The sequence below is a fragment of the Paramisgurnus dabryanus genome, chromosome 11 (assembly GCF_030506205.2).
Source record: "Paramisgurnus dabryanus chromosome 11, PD_genome_1.1, whole genome shotgun sequence".
In the NCBI taxonomy this organism is placed as follows: Eukaryota; Metazoa; Chordata; class Actinopteri; order Cypriniformes; family Cobitidae; genus Paramisgurnus; species Paramisgurnus dabryanus.
The window spans coordinates 10748912-10773699 of NC_133347.1; the positions used below are offsets into that span (position 1 = coordinate 10748912).

The window sequence follows — 24788 nt, forward strand, 5'->3', positions numbered from 1 at the left end:
TGGTAGAGAGTGAAAGAGAGAGATGGCACGTCTCGCTTGCGTCTCTCTCCAACAATGCAAGGAAAAATAAAAGTAAGGGAAAGCTTTATTTAGTCATTTCTCGCTCTCTGTTTCACTGCCTGGCAGAACTCTTTGCTGTATCGCAATACAGCTACTGCGCCGCAATGCCACGGTCAATTAGGCATTTTAGCTAGATGCCCAGTGCTGCACATTACCAGCCTACAAGCCACCCGCATGCCTTATATGCAGCGAGAAAATCACTTCGACTGTAATGATATTTATTCTTGACAGAGGTTTTTTCCCAGTGCTTCCTTTCTCGTTTTCTGTTTTCGGTGCATTTAGCCAGCAGGGGATTATATAGCACTGCGCAGTGAAAGCAAATAAATGCACAGAAACGGGCTGCCCTGAGAGCGGCTTGTAAAAACAAGCTTATTTAGAGAAGGTAGAAAAAGGGAGCTAATAAAGGAAGCCTATCCACTTTCACTTTAATGACCGCCTGTGTTTTAGAAAAAAAGAAATGTTAAAACAGAACAGTAAAGGTTACCAGTCTTGAATGATGAGGTTGATATATTTGATGAAATAGATGTTTAATCTCTGGGTTTGATGCCTGTACACATGTGTTTGTACCTTTTATACCTGTGTGACATTTACCAAAAAAAATCTGTATTCTTTTTTCCCTCTTGCTGTGTCTTCTCAGCTGCAAGGTAGGGTCTTGTCTTTCCTCTTCCATGACTGTTTATAAACTCTCAAAATAAACAGAGATCGTAATGTGTTTTTCAATTAACACTTCGTTTGAAAGCATAAATAATACACTTTAAAAAGAGCTGGGTTGTTTCAACCCATGATGGGGTCAAATATGGAAATTTTCTAGGTTAATTTAAATCAACAATTGGATTTGTCCAGATTTTCCTTTGAGCGTGGGTTGAAACAACCCAGCATTTTTGTTCAGTGTAAATTTGATTATTGAGAATATAAATATTTTTACATGTGATCCAGTCTGTGAAAACCTAGCTAGAGTGATTTTTTGCGATGTACTGTTTTCAATTAAATTTCGATTTAATTTACATTTATTTTTCACAGTTTACTCTGTTGCAAAGCAGCTTAATACACATAAAACACAAAAATTAAAAAAATAAACATTATAGATCAATTTATAGTCCAGCACTGGTGTCGTCTGAAGTCCTGGCAAGGGTTGCTGTCATCTTTCCATATGTGTTGGGTCATCTGACGGAGGCATGATCCAGACCTACCTCCGATTAGGAAAAGCACAAGCATAATTCATCTTACATAATGTAGAGAACATACTGTTAAAATATAACCTTGATGTCTTTAATATTGACTGAGTTAGGCATATATACCTTAAATCACCCATCACCCATAGGTTTCTGAAGATCGTTTTTGAAGCTCAAAGTAGGCATTGCCTGCCGTTGCCATCTTCGCATCACTCGCGAATATCCGAAAACGGGGTAAAGAGGCGAGACGTGGGTGAAGCTGAGGTGGCTGGTTGCTGAAATAACGCCCCCCTAGCTCGACTGTAGTGACTGCAGTGGCTGTTCAACCGTCACTCAAGTGGCCACGCCATTAAAGGATTAGTCCATTTTCTAAAAAAAATCCAGATAATTTACTCACCACCATGTCATCCAAAATGTTGATGTCTTTCTTTGTTCAGTCGAGAAGAAATTATGTTTTTTGAGAAAAACATTCCAGGATTTTTCTCATTTTAATGGACTTAATTGACGCCAATACTTAACAGTTTTAATGCAGTTTAAAATTGCCGTTTCTAAACAATCTCAAACGAGGCATAAGGGTCTCATCTAGCGAAACGATTGTTATTTTTGGCAAGAAAAAAAATATGCACTTTTAAACCACAACTTCTCGTCTTCCTCCGGTCCTGTGATGCGCCTGCGCAACCTTACGTAATACGTCATCAAGAGGTCACGGATGACATATGCAAAACTACGCCCCAGTGTTTACAAGTGTGGAGAAAGAGGACCGTTCTGACGTTGTTGTATGTCGAATGATATGTATTAATGTCTTCAGTTTATTGTTTAAAATGGTCCGCAAATGTGCGTTTAATATATGTAACATTTGACCTTGATGTCATTACGCAATTACGTGAGGTCGCACTGGCTCGTCCCACAGCCGGAGGAAGAAGAGGAGTTGTGAATTAAAAGTGCATATTTTTCTTGCCAAAAATGACAATAGTTTCGCTAGATAAGACCCTTATGCCTCGTTTGAGATTGTTTAGTCCCCTTTGAGACTGCGTTGAAACTGCAATTTTAAACTGCATTAAAACTGTTAAGTGTTGGGGTCCATTAAAGTCCATTAAAATGAGAAAAATCCTGGAATGTTTTTCTCAAAAAACATAATTTCTTCTCGACTGAACAAAGAAAGACAACAACATTTTGGATGACATGGTGGTGAGTAAATTATCTGGATTTTTTTTTTAAGAAAATTTACTAATCCTTTAATTATGCAGAACTGTAAACATTATTTTCTATTGTAAAGTTGGGCATTTTAACATGGGGGTCTATAGGAATCAACTCCCTTTTCGAGCCGTCCTCTAGCAGGCAGTCGATTAATTGCAGTTTAAGTCAATTCCGTATTAGCTTCATCAGAGAGATCAGAAGGTTTCCCCCCCGGTAAGGTCACGTCAAAGATTGAAATCAAACCGAATCAAACTGCTTCAAATTAAAAAATGTGATTATGAGACTCTAAACTGGATTTCACAGACAGATTCACATTTACAAATGCAATGCAATTAATTTTAATATTTTTACATTTTTAAATGAAAACGTATATTTTGGGAGTTCAAAATAGTTGGCTTGTTTTGTATTTTTGTCTGTTCTGCCTTGGCTTTAATGTTTCATATACAAACAACTAAATTATAAATGCTCTCGTAATGTAACAATTCATCTCTGACACTCTGTTTTCACGTCCTGTTTGTGGCTGAATTGCTATAATTATGATCCCTATTTCCTGTTTTAGAAACCATATGCGTGTCAGATCCCAGGCTGCACCAAACGCTACACAGACCCGAGTTCCCTTCGCAAGCACGTGAAGATCCACTCGGCCAAAGAGCAGCAGGTGCGTAGGAAGGTAAGAACGAGACGACAGATCAATATCGTCCCATGAGAGCATCCAAACGCTATTCATCTGATCTAACTTTGCTTGATAAACATATACAGTACATTACTTTTCATGGTCAATTGTGTCTTTTTCACGGCTTGGTGCAGTTGGTTCTACTTAGGTTTGTCTTTGAATATCATTTCCCCAACAATAGATCAACTTCAACCGCATTTCGGCATCTACATGGTGAAGAGTGCATTCCTTATTAAAGTGGGTAATTATAAGCAGAATGGCCTCATTGTTGCGCTGGTCTAAACGACAGCTGACTGATGCGTCGTAAGAGGAAACACATGTGAGCGTGTACCATTGTTAATAAGCTGTGCAGCGTTATACCCCAGTGGCCAGATGTTGTGGGCCGATGTCAAACAAACACTCCCCCTCCTTTTATTGCCATCTAAGCTTGTTATAGCACGCTGTGGCAAAAACACTGAGGACCCATTACGCTTGACGAATGAATGAAAGTCATGTACAAAGATTTCAGCTTGTATTGTTTTTTATTACCTGAAGTCATTTGTTTAATCCGTAATATGCAACATTTTTGTTAACATTACAAAAATACTTGCACGTCATTGCTCCTTTCAGTCGTACTTTGAGGTGAATCATCTCCAGATTATTTCCGTCTCAGCCCAGATTCATGCCACCAAAGTTTTCCATAGTTACACGCTACAGTCCGTGCTTTCAAAGTCCGAAATGTACACGGCCACCCAAACTCTAAACAAATGTCACGTACGACACATGCAATAAACTCTTTAATAAATAATACTTTAGACTCAGGTTGATGGATGTGCATGTGGGGTATCTTCTTCCCCTCATCCCCTCATGTTTCCAATCAAAGGTTCCTGTTTGTGGTGAAGAAACGTTCTTCTCTAAGCTCATCATTTCCTACGCTGGGTGCTGGGGGCGTCACCACAGACTGATGTTATTTTTTATTGAAGGCTTTTGTTTGGGTGCCGTCCAGTTTACACAAGTGTGTCTCTGTTCGTTCTCTCCGTCCTAATTTTTTCTGTCACGCCATCACACTTTTTTAAGAAACATTACTGTGTGTTCGAGCTCTTTAACAACCAGATCAGTTGTTTTTGATTTGAAAGGTTAACTTGGGTAAACCAATAATACGAGATGTACAAAATCTTTCACTTGTCTGACTTTGTGATTGACAGCTGAGGGCCTGCCCGCATTTAGAGCCTGATGCGCTGAGCGAGTGTCTATCGATGCAGCATCTGCACGGCTCCGCCCTTTCTCAGCATCCACACGGTCACACCCCTTCTCAGCACTCTTTGAATGGAAAAGAAAGCCGTTCTCCGGGACTTGGACAGGAGATGTTTACAGGTACGACAAATTCATCCATACTGAACTCTTCTTTTGGAGAGATATATAAGGTGGATGTGGTTTAAATAAAGAAATAGGATCTTTATGAGGTGTTAAGGGACAAACATGGGTTATAAAGCAAGCATCACTATTACTTTTGCAAAACTTACTTTTCATTAGTCATGCAATGCTTGGGGGTACCACTAAAACTTGAAAGCGTTTGACAAAAGTTTGTATCTAAACATTTCATCATGCATTTGATCAGAATGACGATCTGATGTTGCAACTAGGCATCATGCTGTACCAGTCTAGCTACAGGACAGCAAGACTATATTTTAATTGGGGAGAGAAATGATCATATATTTTACTGTATATTTTACTACTTGTTTTTGTTGGAACATGTGTGCTGTCTAATTTATGTATCTCAGGATGTTTTGTGGAGATGGGTAGAGGACTGTTCCCTCCACCCTGGAGTTTACCAAAACCCAGATGTGTTCAAGTGTACGTTCACTTGCAGAACCATTAATGTGATCCAAAACCAATAAGCTACGATTTAACAGCTCAAATGGACATGACAGAATAAAGGGAATTGTGATGTGATGAAGACCACATGCTATAATAATATTGCTAACATCTGCAATGGGCAAACTGTGTTAGATGTGAATTTTCCCATGCTACTTCCAAAGTTATGCAATCCACACTAACTCAGCGCTAGAGAACACTTACCTTAAAATACCCGGTTATGACTCATGAATCTTTTTTGCATTTTGTTTGTTTTGCATTTAACCGCATTTGTTATGGTCCATGGGTGTTACAGTACATTGTACTTCTTTGATTATGAGGCACAAAGTTTGTCTATTTTGTCATTGTTCCGAAACATCATTAATGTTGTCTTTTCCATCTTAGATTATGTAGTGTTCAGTAGCATTTTGTGCAGTGGTGACCGGTGACTTCTTTTTTCTAGGGCGCTTGATGTGAAGTTTGTCACGACATGTTTGTAGCCCGTCATGTGTGTGGTTCGTAATTTCAAAATATGTGTTCTGCGCGTCGAGCAATCCTATGTGCATCACGCGTCTTGTCAAAATAAGTGCCTGCTGCAGACGCGTCTAAAGGGTTTATGATAAAAGAGACGCTCGCGTTTGCCAGATACTCGCATAATCTCATGCGTAGTCAGAGTTTACTGTTAAGGGAGTGTGTTGCGTGTATTTTGTGAACATGAGCGTCTTTTTATCATAAACCTTTTAGATACGTGTGCGGCAGGCACTTATTTTGACAAAACACGTGATGCACATGGTTCACACATGACGCAACAAACATATTTTGAAAACACGAGCAACACACATGACACTCCGAACACATATTTTGAATTTGCACCCCTCGGATGAGCAGTCACGAGCTGCCACTAATTTTGTGATGTACAGTAGATGACGATGATGGAAATAAAATACTTTTTTTAATAAATACTAATTTATAGCTACAATGTCATGCTTCCTTTATCTACGCAAATATTTTCACATTTTTTTGACCTTTGGAAAGATGTAAAATTAGTAAAGGAATGTAAACATTTGTCAAAATCGTTTAATATGAACTTCATATAAAAAAATTTTTTTAAACACGTAATGTAGAACTGTTTGCAGAATAATCAGCAAAAAAGTAGATTTCATAAAAAATACTTCACGAAGGAGAAAAACAGTGTGTAGAGGTGTAAGAGTAATTTAACTATAAACTCAACCTTACAAAACACACTTTGCACTATGAAAAGCTTAAATTGCCCGCTATGCCCGTGTGCCAGAGAAACAGAAGTGCTGGCCAACACAGTCTCAGTTATTCCCTCAGTTCAAAGAGCATAAGTTGTTGTTTCAATGTGCAAATGTCTTTAGCCTGAAGGACCTGTTATGTTTCTGTGGCTGTTTGTTCTTGTTTAGAGGAGAAGTTGTGGATGTCTCTGGCCAAGATGCTTGCATTTAATCCTGATGTTTCTGCCTCTCCCATGCTTTGTTCCAAGGCCAGTAGAAAAAGAGAGGGTAACGCTGTCATTTAGCAATTTGCACATACGGGCTCTGGCCTTTTGTGTGTGTGTGTGTGTGTGTGTGTGTGTGTGTTTTAAGCTGCTTGGTACAGTTTTGTGCAATCCCTGATCGCTTGAACATATGCAAATCAAAAATCTGTGTAGTGCAGGATGAATCATCAATATATTTGGTCCATTTTCCTGGAAGTATTTTGAATTGAATCTACAGTACTTATTATTTGTGACTAATGCTGACTAATAATGGTTTTACTTACATGAACCGCTTTCACACTGATCCCAGAAACGCAAACTCATCCCAGAATTGATTCCAGGAAGGTTCCCGGATGGGGACCCTGTAACTGGTGACATGTAAAGTGCCCTGTGTGAACACAAGGAGGGAACAATGCCATGCGTTATAGTGAGGATGCATGTATCGTTGCAATGACATGGTTATCGTGCAACTCTTTGACCAGGGGTTTTAAATCCAAATTAACTTTCATGATGAACAATGTCTGCAAACTCACTGTAACTGTAAAAAGAGATTTTTTACACTGTAAAAAAATTCCGTAGAAATTTGCAGCTGGGTTGCCGGTAACTTACCATAGATTTAAATTTATGTTATTTACTGGCAACATTATGTTCAAAGTTAAATAAACATTAAACACTTACAAGTCTTTGTCTTTACAGAATAAAACTAGAAAAACAGCATTAAGCAAAACATTCTGGGAAACAAAATCTGAAGCAAAAAAACAGAAAAAGGTTGATGATGATTTCTGGTTCCCAGAATGCTTTGCATGAGGCTGTTATTGTATAGTTTTACTCTGTAAAGATAAAGACTTGTTAATATTTAACATTTATTTAACTTTGAACAAACTTGCCAGTAAATAACATTTAAATCTACGATAAATTACCGGCAACCCAGCTGCAATACCATTGTAATTTCTACTGATTTTTTTACAGTGTATGTTTAACCTTAAACTTAAAATTTTATGGCAACCAGGTAACTTACTTTTAACTTAAATATATTAGTTAACTTAAAACGTTGTGTGAAAATGTTGTGTTAACTAATATTTGAAGAGATTGGTTCCAAAACGAGATATACGTCTTTTTTATTTTTAAATGAGTTAACACCAAAGTCAGTATTGTATCAGGTCAGTATTAAAAGTTAATTCTTAATTTTACACAAAATCCGATATCCACCATGTTATCTGTCATCTTTTCTCATTTTTTTTCCAAAAACGCGACAAACAACAGTCCTCCTTCTCTGCAGAATGCAATAAATCCCCTCAACAAATCACAGCGCACCATTCCACGCTTGTAAACAATAAGGGCAGCGCGAATCCTAGTTTTCCTCATCTACTTTGTACTTTGTGATCAACAAACAAACAAAAACAAAATAATACTTTGATGGCATTGATAAACCTGTGGTGGTTTTCTATGGCGGGTAAGAAACATAAGCCACCTGCGCACTCGGGCGATGGAAAAATGCCGGCTGTTGCTTGTTCTCCCGTTACAGCATCAAGCTTCTGTCATGCTAACACATTGACCCCATGGGATCTTATGGAAAACTTTCAATTATTTATTTACTTGAAGTTAACAAAAATCGAGCAGGACCAAAACATTTTACAGTTGATCCCTTTAAAAAAAGATGACGTCCCAAGGATAACAGCAGCAATGACAGTGATCTTAATATGACAAAGTAAGTGTTTTGATTAATGCCATTAATGTTTTTTATCAGTGTACCTCTAGTCAACTAAATGAATTTAACATGGCAAAGATGAATGCTGATTTATATATTGATTCAATAGATTTATATCATTTTGACAAAAAAAACTTTTGGGGGGGATTTATTGCATTTTGCAGAACAAATAATCAGTTTTTATAATAAATCTATGAAAATCAACTTATGGATTTAAATTTTTTATGTTATATTAACCTAAAGATGCTATGTGAACGTTTGTAACATAAAATAGTGGTTTCCATCTTGTTACTTAACACGTTTTGACCGAAATTAGTCAAAATGGATTTATTGCGTTTTGGAACCAAACTCTTCATTTTTAAGTTGAATTAACTCTAAAAACACATTTTAAAAGGAAAGTTCACCCAAAGAAATGAAATTCTGTCATCATTTACTCACTCTCATGTTGTTACAAATCCACATAATTTTTTTGTTCTGATAAACATGAAGGAATATATTTTGGGAAATATTTGTAACCAAACCATTCGTGGACCGCATAGTATTCTTTTTTTCTAGCATGGAAGTGAATGGGGTCCACGAACGGTTTGGTAACCAGGTAACTTACTTTTTAAGTTGAACCAACTTGAAAAAATTTTACAATGCTGGTAGGAGCAGAGTTTAGGGAAGTCCTTGCTATCCCTGCTAAAGCTGAGAATGTTCACCAGCTTAATAAAACAGTATGCAATGCTTTAGTTAATAATTGAAAAAAAATCCATGAAAGTGCTTTATTGTAAGAGAAATTACAGATAAGCAAACTTACGGCACTGCAGAAATATTCCACCAAGTGCACGATTACAATAACATTACACGTCACACCATGATGTTAAACTATCTTTATGGGATCATTATGGGATGTGTGTGTCAACACATGCACAGATTCCAGAAAATCACTAGCGGTGTGAATAAACCAAAATCAAATGTCACTGGTACAAATTATGGGATCCGTGATCTGTATTTTTTGGAATCTCTTTGTATAAATAGCTATCCACTCCATAACACAAATCAAGAAAGCTTGCATTTCTATTTTATGGGCTCATAAAGATGTTTACAAAAACCCCAAGAAAGCATTATTTTGCATGTATGAGATTACAGATGACATGTTAAAGGTCACATTCTTCCTGATCCCATTTTTCAAACTTTAGTTAGTGTGTAATGTTGCTGTTAGAGCATAAATAATATCTGCAAAATGATAAAGCTCAAAGTTCACTGCCAGGCGATATATTTTCTTTAACAGAAGTCCCCTTTCAAAGCCTACAGCAAATGCCGGTTTGGACTACAGCCCTCTACTTCCTGCTTTAATGACGTCACTAGAACAGTTTTTTGACTAAACTCCACCCACAGGAAGTCGCCAGCTTTTGCTCAAACGGATAAGCTAAGCTGCTGTCGAATCACAAAACACTAAACAAACTTCACAATCAGAACTCGTTACGTTTTTCTAAAGAAATGACTTCATAGAACAAGGAAGACATCAGCCTGTTTTTAGGACAGTGAAAACAACGCCATACAGATAAGTAAATTGTTTGAAAAATACCCCTTTTTTACATTATTGCGCACTGTAAACACAATCAAAGCTTCAAAAACACAGGAATAACGGGACCTTTAAAAGTCCTTCGCTGATACCTCCCTGAACTTGTTTTAGCATTAAATTAGTTTAAAATATCAATATTTACATTTACAGATTATCTAGAAAACTCCAATCATGCTTTGCCAAGCTAGTCAGAATCTGCCTTCTGGTGTCTCTGTGGATCTTCACTCGCACCCTCCACCTCTGCAGTTCATCCCTTCTGCTCTCTCCAGCAGATAACAACTAAAGCAATCATGGCCATTACTTGTTGAATGCTTCCCAGTCTGGTAGCAGATGTTAGGGCTAAAGGGGAAAGCATTTAAGCATTTTGATTGATGATTTCGGGTAATGAATCAAGTTTGTATCCAGTTCAGAAAGCTGTCAGATAGACCCCGCTTCCACTGTAAAACAGTTAAGAGGGATGCACAAAGAGAAGAAGCACGGAGGCGAGGCACTGAAGGACTGTCAATGCACAGCCGTTCCCTCCTGAGGATTTCTGGAAAAACAATTACTGGGCAGATTCAGAGGAGGACATTAACAGGGGCCTGTGTCTGCCTGTCAGTCTTTCAGGCTGCACAAGAAGCCCGGGGACTGAAGAAGCCTCTTTACGGGATAAGCAATTGTCATTTTCGTCTGGCTTGGTTTTTGTACAGTAGTATAATCTAGGGTAGGATGACATTTGGATCAGTTGGAGCTCTCCTCTTTGCTGTTATATCCATTATGAACTGTGGATGGAGTTGTGTCCTTCATTTTTTACTTCAAGGTTTTGTGTCCTTGGTTAAAGATCAGCTCATTTAAAGATTAAATGGAGAGCAAATGCAGACTTTTGTTGTGAAGTATTTAGCTTTTCAGATCCGGAAAAAAAGACACATGCCCCGCTTGTAGATTCAAAGACTTTGTATTTCAATCAAGCATTGTGTGAAAAAGAGAAGAACCCAACCTGTTGCTGGGTTTAACCTACATGTATGCTGGGTTGTTATTTACCCATTGTTGGGTCCACTATTAACATTTTCTGGGTTAATTTAACTCAAAAGCTGGGATCTTCCTTTTTTGACTCAATATTTGGTTAAAAACAACCCAACTTTTTTTTAAAGTGTACTTTATATAAATATTGGTCTCATTTATTTCAGTTTTTCACATTTCCTATGCAAATTTACAAAAAACCATCTAAGACAAAGTTGACACTTAAACAGTGGCGGCTCATGATTGCTCTTCCGGAGGGCGCAAATTCAAAAAATGTGTTCTGAGTGTCATGTGTGTTGCCCGTGTTTTCAAAATATGTGTTTGTTGCGTCATGTGAACTATGTGCATCACGTGTTTTATCAAAATAAGTGCCTGCTGCAGACGCGTCTAAAGGTTTACGATAAAAAGACGCTCACGTTCACAAAATACACGCAAGACACTCCCTTAACAGTAAACTTTGATTACGCATGAGATTATGCAAGTATCTGGCAAACGTGAGCGTCTCTTTTATCGTAAACCCTTTAGACGCGTCTGCTGGAGGCACTTATTTTAACAAGACACGTGATGCACATAGGTTCACTGGACGCGCCGAACACATATTTTAAAATGACACACCACACAAATGATTGGCTACATGCATGTTACGCCGAACTTCGCATCGTGCGCCCTCGAAAAAAGAAGTCACTGGCCGCCACTGCACTTAAATAAAACATGCCTTAAAACTTCACTTAAGTCTATTGAGCGTTGAAAGCGCAATAAAATGTTCATCTACAAGCCCACCAGCTTCATTCATTTGAACACAAGTAGCTGAAAGTAATTCTTTATTTGTTAGTTCTGCTGTGTTGTATTCCATTCAGATCGACTGAGCTGTCAGAGACGTAATGCAAAAAACACCAGCAGTCAATCAAATCCATTCAACGCAGCGACATAAATGATGTACAGTAAATTGCTAACAGCACCGAACAAGAACATTTGATTCCATCCAAAGGGTCTTGCATGAATCTGTGTTGTCATAACAAGCGTTTGTTGCCACGAAGTGCCGTTTTGTGAGGATTTAATTCAGTCAATGTGCAAGTCGCAAGGACTCCTTGCGGTTTATCAGGCATGTTTTGCGCATTAGTTTTGTTTGTCTTCCAGGCCTATACGCTGGCTCCGGCACGACACACAATGGAGCCCCACTTGAGATGCTGTCTCCTGGACACGACCTGCCCCACAGGCAGCCCCGCCTGGACAGCCCACACCACCTCTCCCCGCTGTCTGGCCTGGAGTGCACTCGGGAAGGGTGAGTACCAAAATCACTGAACATCACAGACAGTAATAGATTTTCCTTTAAAAAAAAAAATATGCGTTTGTCAGATGCTGTTATCCAAAGTGACTCACAGTGCATTGTAGGTATCACTTTTGATTAGTATTACTGTACTGTAATGTGTCCTTTGCAAAGAAGGCAATCCCATAATGCTTTGCGACAAGCTCAGTGTTGTACTGAGGAAGTAGTAATAAAAAGTAGTTCAGTCTTATAAAAATGTGCATTTTTGCACAGTTTGTGATTGGTCCAACCTGCCCAACATTGAGAAATGTACAGTAACATCTGTTTGCCACTTCAGTCATCTGGATAATTATTTATACCTGTGTAATAATATTGAAAAGCTTTAGCAGCTATTGAATTTAAAAAGGCACTATGTAAAACAGAAATGGAAAAATTCTTTAGTTTTATCAACCTGACTTAAGATTTTCTGATGAATGCAGTCCATACTGTGCCCGCGTGAGATAACTTTCCATATCAACAGGTGGCAGTAGTCGGTATTCATTACTCAAAATGGTAAATCAGAAGAGCCAGTGACTGCTAGGATAAAAAAACATAAAGCAGCGCTCGCTTATGCTGCATGCACATTACCAGCGGCTTTGTCGCTGTGTGTCGCCTTTCTCTTTCAAAAGTCTTTAGGAGGTGTTCCTAATTCTGTTTGTCCTAGTAATAACTATAAACAAATGAGTAATGAGTCCTCTCAGTAAAGATGTGAAAGATGTGAACTCCACTGCTTTCATTGGTAGTCTCTCCCGATGGTTGCTTGTCATTTGCATTAAGGTAAACTGTTTTCAACTTTGTCGCAACGCTGGATACGCCCCATCTGGTCGGCAATAATCACTATCGCTAGAAATCCCCAGCACTTCATTAAAATTTATGGGAATGTGTTGCTTTGTTGCTGCGTGTTGCTTGTAATGTGAACGGGGCATTACCAGTTTCCCACAAATATTGTTCACCACAGATGAATTTGTCATATATCCGTAATGTCTTATAAACCTTTTTTTTTACAATACTCAGGTATTGGAATGAGAGATGCAAAATGGAGATGTTCTGTGTGTTCTCTCTTGACTTTGTCGTTTGCTTACTTTGTCACTTCCATTATCTTCTTGTGCACCGGTTAGCTACATATAAGCTCCACTACTGCCGATTTGACATACCGAATCTGTAAAAAAAGGGAATGTTGACTTACATAAGCCAACGGTGTGGAACACACTGGAAAACTAAGACAATGTTTAAAATAAGGTGGCTATTCGTGCCAGTTCTCCCGGACACATCCCGAACAGGATTTGAGGTGCGTTCTCCAGAAGTTGCGTTGATCACATTCACATTTGTTCTCAACTTTCAATTAAAATACATTAGAAAATTAAGATAAATTTTTTTTAAGACATACAATCATTGTAGTTTCATTCTTACCTTGAAATGTAACGGTTGCTTTCTGAAATTAAACCCGAAATATTAAACCTTGATGACGTATGCGGTCGACCAACGCGACTTCTGGAGAACGCACCCGAAAACGTGTTCGGGACGTGTCCAGCGGAACTGGCACGAATGGCCACCCTAGTTTAAAACCTGCCCGATGGCCAAACGTCAGGTTGATGTGTACCTCAGAGTCCTGCACGGTCCTGCTTATTGGTGTTCATGCCGTGTCTAAAGATCGCAAAAGTTTTCTAATTACAGCGGGTTAATTATTTGCAGGTGCGGTTTGGGTCGCGGTCTTTATGTCAAATGGATCGGGTCAGGTACAAACTGCAAAAAATGACATTCTTACTTAGTATTTTTGGCTTGTTTTAAGTACAAATATCAAAAAATTGTTACAATTCTTAAATTAAGATGCATTTTCTTAATGAGCAAAAAGAAGAAAAAAAATCGTTTTAAGTAAAAAATAAAATAAAATTTAAGTAAATTTGTATTTAAATCAAGGTAATAATTCTGCCAATGGGGTAAGAAAAAGTTCTTGAAAAAGTTTACTTTTGTTTTAAACGCTTAATTCAAGAAATTTTTTCTCACACCATTGGCAGATATCTTTGCTTGTTTTAAACACAAATTTACTTATATAAATTTGCCTTTTTTATTAAGCCATTTTGCTCATCAAGAAAATACATCTTGATTAACATCTTTACATATTGATATTTGTACTGTAAACAAGAATACTAAGAAAGACATTTTTGCAGGGCAGAACTAAATGAATGCTGCTGTCGGATAATGCGTCTGGTGTTCTGTTAATTATTGTGGGTGCAGGGTGGGTGCGGGTTTATCAAACAGGACCCATGCAGGACTCCAATATATCTAGCCTAGCTTAAAACCAGCAGACAAGCTCAGGACAACCTAAAAAGGTACTAAATATCACACTGTAAAAAAATCGCTGTAAATATGTAGCTGGTTTCCAGTAAATTACTGTAGAAGACTGAAAATGTTTTATGTTCATTTAACTTTGAACAAACTGTTGCCAATTAATAACATAAATGTAAAATCTACAGTAAGTTACTGGCAAGCTGCCAGTACTGTAATTTCTACAGAATTTTTACAGTGCATATTTTAAGATTCGTTTAGCCATTATTGCAAACTTCTTTCTATTCCTCTGCAGATTAATCGCAACAAACAACATTTTAATATTTTAAAAACCTGAAAACTACATGAAGTATAACTTCTTTGGAATCGCCAGTTCGAACTTCACACCTCTGGGATTTTTTATCATTATTTGAAAGAGGTGAGGCCTTTCTCATAAGAGGGGATTTTCTTTGGTAATGTATGTAGTCTAATGTGTTTTTTACTCTATTGACTTAGGGGCCTGGATTTATTTACTATCCAAAGCACCCCAGCAGATTTTTCCCTTGTCCACACAGAGCGCTTGTTTTCATTGTAACACACTCTCAAAGCACGCACGGCTTGTGAAGTCCGTGCATACGGTTACACTTTTCCCTCGCTCTACCACAGTCAACACTGTGTATTTATCCAGCAAATCTAGATTAAACTAATGTCACCTTAACACAACATAAACCATCCAGGATCAACTCTGTACGCTTGGCTTCGGTTCGGCACTGTCACTGGTGTGTTATTAAAGTGGGACGCAAAGATTCCTAAACACACCTCTGTTCATCTCTGTTCTCGGGCTGTTTAGTGTTCTGGAACGGAATACAATAGAGCTTAATATGTCCCTTGCAGCTTTGCGGACCGAGGCATGTTTCCCATTAAAAATCCCTGATTTCCCACAGGAACGACCAAGTTGAGCTGCAAATCCAATGTGTCATCGAGAGCTGTTATGTGTGTAGCGACAAACAGAAAGGTTGGAGTCGAGAAAGAGAGGAAAAGCGAGAAAGTACATCTGTTCTTCTTAAACATTAGTGGAAACAGATTTGAAAGGGATTTATCTGTTCTTAATCATTGTTAAATAAAGGCAAAAGTGGCTGTTAATTAAACTAAATAACTAATAATCCACATCTGAGGACAAAAAATTCATTATAAACATCAGCTTATAAACAATTAGGCAAAACACAGGTGTAGCCGTCCCGTTTCAGATTTCCTTACACAGAAACGTTCACACAAGTTGACATCTTATCAACCATAGTCATCCTTGTCATTGTGAGAATAGAAAATACATTTGTCAAACCCAAAAGATGACTGACTGTGGTGACTATAATCATGTGTGAACATATCCAAAGTCCTATTCTCCCTCTCTCTCCCATGTCCCCATTTTAGGCCAAAAAAGCACTTGAATTAAAGTGACAGTTTTGTAAGCACAAACCCATTGGATATGTCAATTTCCAGCAAAACACCCACAAAATGTGCCCGTGCAGCAGTCATGCATAAACTTTGAGCTGTTTTTCCAAGTCGTCGAAAAAGAACGGCAGAAAATTAGCGAGCCATTTTCGAGCTCCACAAACAATTACTGCTACTAGAAGTGGAACGAGAGCTGAGGGAAGCCGGCTCAGGGGACACATGTGTAACATTATATTGTATTGCATTCAAGGTCACGATGACATATTTTAGCTTAAAAGCACTGCCTTTCACTGACTTTGGAGGTCTGAAGCGATGGCTTGAAGCTAAAAGCATTAGATTATACATGCCCTTCACACAAAGCATGATGAGGGTGGACGTGTACTTTCTGGAAGAAATGAGCACGTTTGAAGCTTGAAATGCAATAGTCCACCCATGCAGTAAGTATCCATCTGTTTCTCAACTACTGTAGCAAGCATCACCTGTTTCCCGTATAGCCACGTTGACAATGCAGCGCTGCAAAAGTTGCCCTTGTTTTGTTTGCGGAAGTCATTAGATGGTCAAAACTGTGTACGCACGTTGGCGCGCACACAGCACGCATTATCCCGTCCGACCTACAACAGAGCAGGTATGAAACGTCTACTTACATTCGCCCGAAGACGGAGCATTTTGATTTACATGTTTAAAGTCTTGAGTATACACTTGGCTGCCAAAGTCAACAGCAGCTGCCGCACTTGTTTTTCCCAAACGGTTTAGCAGGACGTTAAACATTTTGACAAAATTATCTGACTTGCTGACTCCTCCGCTGCAGCCTCTGACCTCATTGCTAAATGTGTTTACCCTGGCTGAAATGGCCCATTTAGACTCTTTTTACTTTGTAAATACTAGTGTCATTTTCTGAGGCTAATATCAAAAAATATGCCAGTGAAAATACATTGAGCGGTCTCTGTCGTGTGGATGGTGTGTGGAGTTCGAGTCCGAAATTATCTTTTTTTTTTGTTCAGATGGGTGACTATAGAACATGCTGGCCAACCTAAAGGCCCGTTGGGGCTTAATGTGTGGCATTGCCACTTTAACCCCTTAATTTGGGTGTTTTGTATGTTAGGTCACAGCTTTACAACAAAATGGCCGATAGGGTGTTCCTCAGTGGTAATGAGAAACAGGTTTGTTTATTGAGGCTAACCTAAATTTTGGTGTTTTTATTTTCTTCCCGCTGTTGTTAATGTTGAAAAAAAATTTAGTATTAGATGTATGCAAAGCTTACATTTCTTGGACCATTTTTATGCTGTTACTGGACTGAATAGTCAGTGTGTAGATGTACCATGCAAGTGGAGAGAGGGGAACGTGGTCAGCAAAGGACATTGAGTCGGAAATCAAACTCCACCCAGTCACAAAGCCATCAGCTCTGACTCCAATGATGATTTAGTTACTAATTCGCCTTAGTTTATTCAGTCTATAGATCTCATAAAATAAAGTCATAAAACCAAATACTTGTTCTTAAAGGGGATATTTCACAAGGCTTTTTTAAGATGTGAAATAAATCTTTGGTGTCCCCAGAGTACATATGTGAAGTTCTAGCTCAAAATACCATATGGGTGATTCTCGCGAAATTAGACTTATGAGGTGTCATGAAACATTTTGATTAAAAAAATAAATCCTATCAAAATAAGAAGCATACAGTTACAAACATCTCTTAATGTACTATTTTGCACATTATTCCAAATGACATCATACAAACCAATTTTGTTGTTTTTTCCACATTTAAGGGGAAACTTTTCATTACCGCAACTTGTCCATGACCGGATTTGGGTTCTTTGACATGGAAATATTTATAATTAAAAATTCTAAAATTTAAAAGCTTCAGTGCATGTTAGTAAAGAAACATGTGGTATTTGGTGATCATTGGTAAATGTAGAGACAATAATAAGGAATATAAATGTGTCCAAGACCAATTTTCTCATCCTCCGCAACAATCATTGTTTAAGCCCTCAATAAACAAACATTTTCAAAAAAAAAAAAAAAAAATTATTTGGAAGGGACATAATTTACTGTGACACTCAAGATGGCTACCAGGTAAGCAGTTCTTATTTTTTCTCTCCAGATAAAAGTAGAAATTTTGTTTGTCATAGTACCTAGACAACTTTTTAGTTCTCATTACCGAAACATGAGTTTGTAAATGCATATATTTAATGTAATATCATGTTGCGGTAATGATAATTTTTGATAATGATAATCTAAAAAATGTAAATAATTCTATAGGAAATATTTTTTAAGTCCTCTAAAAATAATGGTTATAGTAAGTTCAGACCTTAATCTTAAATGGCTTCAAGGTCTTTTTAAAAATTCTGATGCTGGACACCTTATAAATCTGGATTTCGTGAGAATCACCCATATAGATAATTTATTATAGCATCTTAAAATTGCCACTTTGTAGGTGTGAGCAAAAATCTGCCATTTTGGGTGTGTCCTTTAAAATTCAAATGAGCTAAATGACAGTGTTGTGGTTGGATAGTGCAGATTAAGGGGCAGTATTATCCCATTCTGACATCACAAGGGGAGCCGAATTTTAGTGCTTGCAGAGAGTGGTTTACCAAAACTAAGTTACTGGGTTGATCCTTTTCACATTTTTAAGTTTGATGGAAGCACTTTGGACCCAATTATAACACTTGGTTATAAATTATAAAACACAGTAAAGTCACATTTTCATGATATGGGCCCTTTAAAATATAGTCTGTTTTATTAGGTTTCAGTATCAACCGCTGATCTAAACAGTAGCTATCTATGCTGACACATCTACTCGTATCTTAAGCTAATTTCCCTGCCTGGCTACATATCGCGCTTTTGACTGTTTAGATACAAGCTAGAGGCTTGGATCAGTAAGGGCCTGATCCCTCAAGAGTGGCTTTAGTTTGCTAAACAGAACCAGAAATGTTCCCACCGACCCGTGCCAAGCCAGTGGCCCCTACGCCCTCAATCAAAAGAGCTTACCGTGAGGCAATGGGGATATCCACGCTCGCTCATACGCGACGTGACCCGGCCAGACACCGCCAGACAGGTGAGACAAGACAAACTGGGAGCATAACACATATCATCATGATTCATCAGTCATAAAGGATACGGAGAAATAAAGCCCATCTTGATCTATTTTGTCTTCAGCCCATTCATCTGTTTGAGTCCATAAGAATTGCATCACCTCTCTTTTCTCCAGCACCTCTATCAGGGATTAAACATGAACGTGACTTTACAGGGTTTGCAATGAAAGAGGTTACCGTAAAAATTTGCCTGACACACAGTCTGTGCCTATTTAATAATGGTATTATTTCACCATCCAAACATTGTAATGTGTGTAGGCGCAAATCAGGTCTAGACTTTTTGGTTTGAACCTTCAATCCTTGGTTCGTATAAAAGAATACGTCATGCCTCACAGGTCCGATATTTCCGACGTTTTGTTCAATGAGTGGCTTGTTCACAACGTTTTTTCCTGGAAATTTGTGAAGTTGTTGTTCCACTTGGACCGCAGGTCTTTCATCTTTCTAGTAGTTACTTTTTGAGCCTGTCGTAAAGTGAATGTGTTCATTTACATGGACCACGTCCAGTGAATCATACCCAGAAGAGCCACGTTTACTGAATCGAGTCTGCTGAGTAAGGATTTACTCATGTGAATTGAGCGGAGATATTCACAGATGTTCCCATGGAGTCATGTTCACTGAATCATGCCCAGCATCTACTGCTTTGAAGAAAAAACATTTGTAAACAATTTGTTCATGAGAAAACTATGAAGTTCCTGTAAATTTACCTCATCGCTTTTCTACAAACCCAGGTTACGTTTCGTGTAGCTGCTGTACAAGTGTTTTAAATCAAATACCAAACATAATTTCATGGCCATCACAACACTAAAAGGAGATTTTTTGAATACATTATGACTGCTAATAGTTTTGCATATTTGCATGGGCTGGGTTGTTTTAAAGGCGGGGTGCATGATTTTTTAAAAAGCTTTGGAAACGGGAGTCGGGCCAAGCACCAAAACACACTTGTAGCCAATCAGCAGTAAGGGGCGTCACTACTAACCGACATTGTTGCCTGGGTTTCGTATGTGTGGGGCGGGTCTATCAAAAGAAGACCCAGATCCTATTGTGGTAGGGATGTGTTTGTTAAGGTGATTTCAAATGTCAACATTTGCTTTCAGAGATCATGCAGCCTGCCTTTAAGTATGCAAGGTAAGGAAAATATGCAAGGTAAAGGCCCAAATGCCCAAAAATATGTTCTTAATGTCATAACGTTGACTCATAAGTGTCATGAAGGTGCATGGTTCAGCAGATTACTGTGATGTGACAAACATGTTATGTTTTTACTGAAACCGTACATGATCAGCATTACACCCCAGAAACCTCATTCAAATCTTACTGTGGGTTCACACGAGCCTTGTTTGAGGCGTCAAATTCATGTCTATCGCATCTAGTTTGCCGCTTGAACATTTTGAGTTTACTCGCTGCATTCGTGCGTGAAATTCTAGTCATCAAGACATTCACGTGGAAATTCACGTCATGGGAGGGGCTGCTGCGACTCCACTCGCATCTTGTAATCACGTCACTACAAGAGCAAGCTCCTGATTGGTTGACACGGCGTGTTTTCCCGGCAAAAGTTAAAATTTTTAACCTCGCGCGTTTGCCGTGACAACGCGCAATTCGCGCCATTCGCGCAAACTAGACATGCGAATGGGGCGGAATTGCGTCTACCGTGCCACGCTAAACGCCTCATTCGCACCACGAGACCTCCAGACTTGCGTCAACGCGTCTTCACATTGACTTAACATTGAAATCACTCGCGCTTGACGCATCTACCACGACTGGAGTGAACGCAGCATTAAAGGGATAGTTTACCCAAAAAACGAAAATTAGCCCATGATTTACTCACCCTCAAGTCATTCTCGATGTATATGATTATCTTTTTTCAGACGGACACAACAGAGTTATATTAGAAAATGTCCTGCGTTCGTCACTACACCAGTACGTATTGTATGCTACGTCATACGCTGGAGATGCACCTTTTTGTGAACGCACGTTGATCGTTACCAAAAGCTTGTTGTTTAGAAAAGTTTAATTATTGATTTTTTTCTTTACAAAATCGCAACGATTGCCCTCAGAGGGCCTTTATTTACTTCCTGAATCCATGTGGATGGACTATTTGAGAAATGATGGTAAACACACAGCAGATAGTGACCAGTGACTTCCATAGTAGGAATACAAATATGATGGAATTTAATGGGTACTTTCAACTGTGTGCATACCATCATTTATCAAAAATTTTTCTTTATTATTTATCACAATACTTCCAAAATATTTTTTCCTACTATGGAAGTCAATAGTCACTGTCTGCTGTGTGTTTACCATCATTTCTCAAAATATCATCTTTTGTGTTCATCAGGAAAAATAAATTCATACAGGTTTAGAACAACATGAAGATGAGTAAATGATGACAGAATTTTCATTTTAAGGTGAACTATCCCTTTAAATCAGAAGCACCATTTACTATTATTATAAAGCTTGGAAAGCTTGTGTTCGTCTGAAAAAAGATAATCATATACATCAAGGGATAGTAAATCATGGGGTAATTTTTTTATTTTTGGGTGAACTGTCCCTTTAAATGCTGAAAACGTCACAGGTTTAGTGCTGCAATACTGTACAATAAAGAGTTTAATAAATTGACCTTTAAACATCTGTATATCCCAACCGATGACGGCATGAATTATCTACCTCATCTGCATGCTTCTTTCATATTTAGGTCCAGGGAGCATCTTTAAACCCGAGTTAAATGTCACACATGCTGACAGCATGCAGAGTGTTTTTTCCATCACTTCTACAGATGATATGACCCTGAACTATCCAACCATCTGTAGGCCAGCCCTAAAAAGTGATAGTCAGGGTTTATAGTCACGTATCGCTGAATGCTGTATCTAGAAAGAGGAGATGACATTGAAGGTAAATACCGAAGGGAGAGATTAATCCTGCATATGAAAGATTCCCCTCATTCCTGCAGCCTTAGCAAGCTGCAGCTGGCAGTGATTATAGCGTGATTCATTTTAGCTGTACATAGAGGCTGCTTGTAAAAATATGAACAGTATAACTGTTTCCTGAGCCTGCGCTGACAGCAGGTCTCCGGGGAAACACTGCCGCCATGCTCTCCGCAGAAACACATGGCCGTGCGTAACATCACAGCGAGCGACCCGATCGGAAGAGCTTTTTTTTACATGTGAACAAAACCTAGGGCGCTAATGCTAATGCCTAAATGTACAGGCTGTCTGAATTACGTTTGCATGGCCTTTTAGGACATATGGATGTCGGAGCAGAACCTCGTGACTCGTGGGGTTATGTCAGAGCACGGTTTGTGAATCTGTGATGTTTTATGCACTCACGATGAAACTGAGTCCTTGGAATTTAAATATGGTTTACGGTGAAATACAACTTAATGGTTTAGCAGATGTACTCTAACAGCCAAGAAAGTCCTTATCAGATTTTGGATACATGGATGATGGGAAATAACGCTCCCACATAACGCCTTAGGATAAATAACAGTTATCAGGTCACTTGAGTCCAAATTTTAAATGAAAATTGCCGGGTCGAAATTTTTTAATATAAACAATTTATAGTGTTTGAAAGCAACAATTTAACTTTCAATAAATTTTTTTGTCCCAAGCTGTGGCGGTACCCTTTAATAAAGTAAACTGTTGCACCCAAAGAGTTCATATATTAGTATCTCAAAGGTACATACTGGTACCAAATGTATCTAACTGAATGGTACATATAAGGACCTATTTAAAGGGTACTGCCCCAGTGTCGGCTTGGGACAATTTTTTGTCCATTTTTTCTGACATTGTACAGTATAAAGCCCGGAGTATAGTCTGTTTTTACATATGTGCGTCGAGTCCACGTCCTAACGCACAGCCTTGCAAAGTCTTGTATAGTTTATTCGACTCATACGTGTACACAGACTTTGACGCATGCACATTGCGACAAAATGCAATGCATCTCTTGAGTTCCATACTACATTCTCTTGTAGGCGCATACGCGTCCTATGTACATTGTACGCGGGATTTTAAAAATCGAGCGGTGTGAGTACAGTACGCGCTGACAAAAATGACAAAAGTTGCATCACGTGTTTTATACGTGGACCCTTACGTACACGTAAAAAGTGGACCTTAATATAAGCATATAAAAAGAGATATCAGTCCTTCCAGAAAAAGTTTTTTGTGATTGTTGTGGGCAAAAATGCTTGATCTTGCGGCATGTTTTCTTAAAAAATGCGATGAATTTATTATGCAATTGTATGCGATGAAATTGTGGTAACTTGCAAAACCGGCGGGAACTTGCAAAAACTGTTTGCAGCTTTTCAATGATGTTCAAGTCACATAATCACGTCACTTCATAATGTTCCCATGGCAACAGGGGACATGGCTGCGCTTGTGTGAAGGTAAATGCAACATTTTTCAACTTTTTGCTAAAATATATGTGATTTTTGATACCAAAATGTGGGGATTATGAAATCATGCACGCTCCGCATATTTCGCGCACGGAATTTTTGCTGATTATGCATTGAATCATGCAATCGCACGTTTCTCTAAAGGGACTGAGATATACAGATTACATGGTTAATTGCAAAATACCTTTGCATTACCACAAGGTTTGGGCATCATTTCAAATGTATCGATTCCGATTCCAAATTTGTTTCCGCTTATCGGATCTGATTCTTATTTTTGATTCCAAATGGGTTAAACGCAATAAAATTCAAGCCTTTATAGTTTAAAAATACTTATTACACGGCTCTCTGGAATGCTTGATTCTGATTGGTCAGTTGAGACATTTGCAGGTTCGTTCTTTTCAAATAATAACCGCTCCAAAGTAATAACGCATAGCCGGTACTACTTTTACGATTAAAATCGCTCCGCGCCAATAAAGATTACTAGCTGTTTGGCGCCATCTTGTGACAAACACTGGACAACCATAATTTTAACATGTACGGAAAAAACAAAACATTTAAACAGTGGATAGAAGAACGAACAACGACAAGACACAGAGAGCTTACTGAGACTGAACTTGACAAAATAGAGCATGACAGCTACGAAGCCAACACACAAAAAAATACAGAATGGGCATTAAAACTTCTCAAAGACAGGCTAAAAGAGAAAAAATGGAGACAGACAAGTATGAAGCAGAGGATCTTAATAAGGTATTACGATCAATTAATGCATCTGTGCAAAGTTTCGCGGAAGGATAAAAATGTTAATTTAAAACAAATATGCCAATAAAATGTTTCAAATTCATATTCATGTCTAGTTTTTTTTCTTATGTGGCAAGTAGCCGTGTAATAAGCCGTGTAATAAGCAGCTTCGCGTCGGGTCCTGATCACACTGTCGGGGCTTATTTCCCGATAACTACCGGCTGCCTCTACATTATTTCTTACTTATAGCTGAACACAAAAAATTCAGCTAAATAAAAACTTTTTTAAGAGCTGCAAAACTTTTAAACCTTCCTTTCCAAGCAAGGGAGTAGGGGGTCTCCCTCGCTTCGACCGTAACGTTCATGAACGTCACTCTCTGCTCAGATTTATTTTTAGAGCACATATTACCACATTGATCAAAGTGCTTACACTGTAAAAAGTGAGAAGTTGGATTAGCTAAAAAAAATGTGTGTACCTGGGATTTACCAAAATGTGTGTACCTGGGATTAAACTCATGACCTTTGTGTTGCAAACACAATGCTTTATCAAGTGAGCTACAGAAACACATGTATTGGTCATTTATCAGAAGTTATTGAGAGAAAGTGTCACTGTTAATGTTTCATTTTTTTTTTTACTCACTCTTACTCCCTCTTGCCATTTACGCTCTGTATCAATACCTGATTGTTTCATTACAATACCCCAAAATTTAAAAAAAATTGGTTAACCAATCTTTTCATTTATGGTGGAATGGCCTATCAGATTTCACCGGATCTGCTGAGACCACCACAACCCTAAAAAAACAGCTGAAAACTTTTCTGCATTCACCTCACTAATTTGCAAGTCTAACTCT

At 38.4% G+C, this 24788-nt stretch overlaps 1 protein-coding gene across 3 annotated transcripts in view; it reads left to right on the forward strand.

Moving 5' to 3' along the window:
- glis1b (GLIS family zinc finger 1b) overlaps window positions 1–24788 on the forward strand; it is a 98264-nt gene that overhangs the window by 66353 nt on the left and 7123 nt on the right. For 2 of the 3 annotated variants that reach the window (XM_065246688.2, XM_065246690.2), the window contains exons 6-8: window positions 2989–3099; window positions 4287–4455; window positions 11845–11989. In XM_065246688.2, the coding sequence (XP_065102760.1) occupies window positions 2989–3099; window positions 4287–4455; window positions 11845–11989 (425 nt within the window). The remainder of the gene's footprint in view (window positions 1–2988; window positions 3100–4286; window positions 4456–11844; window positions 11990–24788) is intronic. The other variant, XM_065246691.2, reaches the window with a different exon arrangement.